At 40.9% G+C, this 6,000-nt stretch overlaps 1 protein-coding gene across 8 annotated transcripts in view; it reads right to left on the bottom strand.

Annotated features, from left to right (window-relative positions):
• Positions 1-340: 340 nt before the first annotated feature.
• Positions 341-6,000, bottom strand: part of KLF3 (Kruppel like factor 3) — a 29,403-nt gene continuing 23,743 nt past the window's right edge. For all 8 annotated transcript variants that reach the window (XM_030563195.1, XM_030563192.1, XM_030563197.1 and 5 more), the window contains 2 exons: positions 2,908-3,068; positions 341-859 (listed from right to left, as the gene is read on the bottom strand). In XM_030563195.1, coding sequence (XP_030419055.1) covers positions 678-859; positions 2,908-3,068 — 343 coding nt within the window. In that variant the 3' untranslated portion in view covers positions 341-677. The remainder of the gene's footprint in view (positions 860-2,907; positions 3,069-6,000) is intronic.

Below are 6,000 nucleotides of genomic sequence, written 5' to 3'. Positions count from 1 at the left end.
AAACACAAGCTCATGTACTACAGTATAATACAAAAGATAGGTGAACTTGTTTAGAGGCACAATCATGTGTATACACCAATTTCTGCTGATGATTCTTCAAATATTATTCATTTAGTCCAAATCAGCTATCACGTAATCTTTCATTTACTTAGTTAGTTATTACAGTGTCATTCACTGTCTTGGCAGAGGGGATTTCTACAGTGAGAAGGTGTCTTTCTAAAAGTGTTGCTTTAAACATGCTGCTGTAACCAGCAATGTTGGAAAGTCCATTCATTGCACTGTTGAGCATAAAAGGAGAGTATCCTTTGCAGGGCTCGTAAATAAAGTCTCTGGCAAGGACTGGATATTCAATAACATTTACTAGTTGATCAATTTATGCTGGCTGATTATATAGCAAAACCAACAAAGTTGCTAGTTTACAAATTCCCTTATTCACAAAGGAATACATTACACATACTGTCTGTAGGAAGGGTTTGCTTAGCATCCCTAGAAAAAAAAATGTTCACATTCTTTAGGTCTGACCCGTGGCAAGGACATAGCAGGGTTAGATAACATCTATTACTGACCATATGGAACCTTTTAATTGTGTAAGTGCAGAGATTCAGACCAGCTGAATCCAAATTAAAATGCACACGTAAAAAAGAAAGCGTGATGGGCAGTTGAGGGACAAGAGACATTTAGACTAGCATATGGCGTTTCCTGTGGAGAGCAAGATGGTCCGAGCGTGAGAAACTACGGTCACAGTCCGGGCACTGGAAGGGTTTGATTCCGGTATGTTTCCGGAAATGTCGTGTTAGTTCATCAGAACGAGCAAACTTCCACGTGCATCCCTCCCAGGTGCACTTGTATGGCTTTTCACCTGGGAAAGGGAACAAAGAACAAGGAATTTAAAGTGGGGGAGAAAAAGGCTTCTCCAGGGTGTTTCTGAATGTTATCACAAAAATCTGTTAACTGCTTTATACCATATGATTCATCCTCTCCCTCTCTCATTCAGACCCCTACTAATTCTTTTCCGCTCATCCAAACTGACCTACCTAGGTAGCATAGTTTGTGAAGTTCTTGGTTTGCTTACGAATTTGTAAATGTGCATGAAGTGACTAGGTCAAGAAGGTTTTTGTGTTACATTTTGTTTGTATTACTCTATCAACCCATCCCTCCCTTTCTTACCCCTGCCATTGGTTTGTTACACTTGGTCTTAATCTTCGGTCCCTGATCCTGCAAAGACTTAGACTTAAATAAAGTTAAGCACAACCTTATGAAACTATTCATGTGCTCAAAGTAAAGCTTGAGTCTAAGCATTTTCAGGATCGAGTCCTTATGTTGTAAGTTCTTTGGGGGGTGATGATTGTCTCTTCTATACGTTTGTACAGCATCTAACACTACAGGGTCCCAATCTGGTTGCAGTCTGTTGCAGTCTCTACAAGTTACCGTAATGTCATGATGTTGTCATAAAAGGTTATACTTAAAGGGGGGTCTGCTTAACTAATGTCTTTTCTATGAGCCTGATTCTCATTCACACTAAGCTCCGTGACGTTGCTGAGGTGTAAATGGCCATAGTGTAAATGGGAATCACGCCCTGAATCTTCTCTGAACATGTCTTATTGTCACACACTTCCAGTGTTTGTCCAGACGTGTCAGGGCATACCTGGAACATGGTGATTGAGAATAGGTAGGGGGACATCTTTATTTGAAAGGAGCTCTTCGAAAAGAGCATTCAGAAGGAACTGGCCAGTGTTTAAGAGTGGCTGGATGCAATGCCCAAATCTTAAGACGCTTTACATTTGGCACCCAGTTCAGGCCTGTGTAAATGAGTGCTACTCCTATGGAAGTCTCAAAGCCAAATGTAGCAGTGATGTAACTTGTGAGGCAGTGCAACTTGCATTGATTTGGCATTTGGTGAGTGTGCAAACGAGTACTTTGCATACCATGTGGGCAGAAGCATGTACAGTAGGGAAAAAAGAAACTAACACAAGGAGCCTGCTTTGACTTACAACCTCCTGTTAGCTGCTTTTCCTGCTCCATCCCCCTTCTACTCCATGGCCTGCAAGGGCTTATCTATGCTTGGAGTGAGTGGTGTTATTCCCAGCTCAAGGAGACATACACTAGTTCTGACTGACCTAGAGTGCAAAAAATACATTGTTGCTGGAGCAGCACAGCGGGCAGAATGGGATGCCTAGAGTATGTACCCGAGACCATGGGCATGGGTGGCTAGCCCATTCCACTGCTCATGTTGTTCTGGCTACATTGTTTGCAGTGTGCCAGTTCAATCAGTTAGTGTGAGTATTTCTCCTTGAGCTTTCACACCCCAACTCCAATTGTAGACATACCCTATGTTACACACATTTTAACATAAGAACGGCCGTACCAGGTCAGACCAAAGGTCCATGTAGCCCAGTATCCTGTCTACCAACAGTGGTCAATGCCAGGTGCCCCAGAGGGAATGAACAGGTAATCATCAAGTGATCCATTCTCTGTCACTCATTTTGTAAACTCAAATGAATGTCAAGCCTGTCTAAACTGCATGACTTCACCATTTATACCTGACATGTAACCTACCATTACCACTGAATTTTAATCTTGGGTTTCTGTAGCCAACCCAGACTAAAGGGAAGATTTTATCACTACATGATGGGACTTCCTGGGACATGTGACTAGGACTCAGTGAGCTGGCAGAAGGAGATACATTTAGATTGCTTTACCCATTCTTTCTTTAGAATGTTGTCTTGGTGGTCTTTACTTTATCCAAATTGTTCTGTTTAAATTTACGCTAGCCCATATATTTCCTTTTGTTTGAAAAAGCCTGAAGCACCTGTTATATCTAGAGCTGGTCTTCTGCAGAAACTAGAAGCCTGGCCTTGACTGATCCAGACCAACATGGATGAAAGGAAAGTGTACCAAGACTCATACCTGTATGCGTTCTTCTGTGAGCTTTTAGGTGGGAGCTTTTAGTATAGACCTTGTTGCAACCTTCGTAGTCACACCTGTGTATTCTGCGTTTCCTTTGTGTGTCTGGAGATTCCACAGGTAAAGGTCTCTTTCCCGGCTGAACTATAACTGAAGGGTGATTCCTATGAAGTGAAGTTATAGTTATGACTGATGAAAAGTATTTGACAAAGTAAACCATATTGCAATGATCCACAATAGAGCCCCTTTATTCACTACCACTCTGTCTCTTAGCAATGTGAACTACATTACATGCATGTAAAAAAATTTAAGACAACTTAGCAAATTTCACAGATTTTTAGCAGTAATATTTTGATTCTTTCCTCTTTTGAATTTATTCACTTTGTGGCATGAGCAAAACCAAAGATGTTCTTCTCAGCATGCTTGGATTTTAATTTATTTTTACTTATAAAGGAATGAAAGTCAGACTTGTTTCTCAGGCAAGTACGCACAGGATTTCCAAACTCTCTCAGTTAGTTTCCAGTTAACTTTCATTGCTTTTATTTACATTTTTTATTCTTCCTTGGAAGGCAGCTAATTTGTTTTTAATTTAAAATAGCTTTTCCATATTATTATAGACATCATATCTTTAGTCTTAAAGCAGAACTCAGAGTCTTTATTGTTCCAGCCACTCCTTTAGAGAGTAATTAAGAATTTCCTGTTTGGTGCTGACAGAAGGGTGCGGCCTCCCTTTACGACTGACGTCAATTCCTAAAAGTAGAGTTTAGACTGCATGTCACACCCACAGGATGTCTGAAATTGGCACACCACCTTCATAAACATGATTTTCTTGCCTTTAACCCTACAGGTACTATTCAGGTAAGACATATATATATATATATTGCATGTACAATTTTATATTATATATATAAACAATTATGTGTATATGTGAATAAACACACCTTTCTAAGGATATTATCAGCTGCATATATAAATCACTGGGACCAGTCACGAACCTGCCTTCTATGCCAATGTCAGAGGAAGGAAAAGAGCAAAATATTTTTTTTAAACAGACAGGCCTTTTAAATCACACAGCTTCACCGGACACATTTTCCAAATGATTAATGAATACATATTACAGATTCTTAAATATTTTCTAGCTTTTAAGTGAAACTTAATATGCCACTTCCCGCAGCTCACATTGGCAAGGGAACAGTGACCTGCGGCCGCTGGGAGCTACGGGCGGTTGTGTCTGTGGACAGTCACTGTAAACAAACTGCCTTGCAGCCCGCCAGCAAATTACGCTGATGGGTCGCATGTGGCCCGTAGGTTGCCCACCACTGCTTTGAGTCCAGTATATACTTGGTGACTTCTCTGTGAGTCTAAGGTGCCATGAATAACTCAAAAAAGCATGCCTACAGATGGAAAAATTTGTTGTTCAACATCATATTAAATGTATTTAAAATATTATGATGGAGTCACCAGATTATGCTGTTATAGTTCTACATGTTCCTAGAATGTGAGCAAGTTTTTAGTCTTAGAAGAAATGTTCTATTATTGTTAGTTTTGTAATGTAGTAGTCCTTTGACAGACGTTGTGGAAGACAGAAGAGAGTAAATTCTCTGTTTTATTCTCTGGACTTGGAGGCAATTCTTGAGACACCAGCTTCTTGAGAAATAAGCATTGGTGTGCAAGCTGACACTGATGAAAGAAGAGGTTGCCTGCACGCAGTTTGTGATGGCCTTTGTTCCAGACTGGTATAGGTGTGTAAATAAAGCAAGTTACACTTAGAGTACATGCAGACTCCCTCTTTCTTATTCCTCTTCCATTGAGAAGCCAAGCAGCAAGACTACAGAATTCTGCAAGTGATTTCCAGAGGAGGACACTGCTTTAAGAAATGAGACAATGGTGCTGGAAGAAGGGCCAACATTATTAAGTAACTGCTGAAATAAAAGATCATTTGTAATTCCACAAGGTCTTGTCTCTGCTTACACAAGTATATCTGAATTTATTTGAGCCTTTCACATGTGGGTGTCTTCCCTCAACAAGAATGTCTTCCAAAAATCATGTTATGATAGTTTGTTTAAGCACGGCCTTGTCCCCACACCCATAGCCCACGTGATGATGGTAGCATGAGTCAAACTTTGATTTCACACAAACAAGAAAACACAAAATTAAGGCTTCATATTACGTTTCATCCATGTCTGTGTATGGCAATAATCTGAGAACAATACATTAACTTTGATTTAAAGGGAGAACTCTGATATTTCTTTAATTCCCATACAAAAGATGTTGACTTGGGTTAAGATAGCTAGATTGTACAATCCACCAATGTTTATTGTAAGATGTCAACGGCTTTTATGTATTTTACATACAACCCCTCCTCTCCTCCAATGTTTAGATAACAAATTCAAGAGTTAGAAAATGCCAGATTCATGGTTGCTTTTGCCACCTTCATTCAGTCTCCTTGTATGTACATCACATGCACTGAATAAGGCAAGGGTCCTGTGGAAAGATAGTATGTTATTATATAAATATAATAATGCATGTTCAGAAGGGGACCAAAATAAGGTTGCACAGGAAACTCAAAATTTGACTTTCCTAACTTTCAGGTGCTTGATTTTGCAACTAAAAGAATGATAGTTTAATGCAATATGACCTCCCTATCATGCATCAATAGTAGGATCTGAACCATGAGCCTTCAGCACTACAGCAGACCTAAAAACACTACATGGCAGTAGGAGAATGCTGATACGCCAGAGTGGAGGAAGGGCTGCTGGTGCCCAATGCTGGGTCCAGGGGGTGATCAAGGGGAGTCCAACTCAGCTCATTCTCTCTGGTCCACCCTAGGCTCCTATTGCTTGGCTCGCTCTCCTCCCACCCTTGGGAGGCGGGGGACTCCTGTCCCGTATGATGCTTCTGGTGGGGATGCTTCATGTGCCAGGCTGTTGAGGATGGAGGGATTATTGGGGGAAGCCCAACCCAGCTCTCCTCCAACTACTGCTGTAACTGTTCTGGCATTCCCAGCACAGTGTCTGCTGCTTTGGCTGAAGCATGGGCCAGGCTCTCTAGAATGTTCAGTGGCTGTGGTGGCTGCCAGAATTTTCCTGAGGAAAT

Source organism: Gopherus evgoodei, chromosome 5, assembly GCF_007399415.2.
Source record: "Gopherus evgoodei ecotype Sinaloan lineage chromosome 5, rGopEvg1_v1.p, whole genome shotgun sequence".
NCBI classification, from domain to species: Eukaryota; Metazoa; Chordata; order Testudines; family Testudinidae; genus Gopherus; species Gopherus evgoodei.
This window is presented reverse-complemented; position numbering and strand designations above follow the sequence as displayed.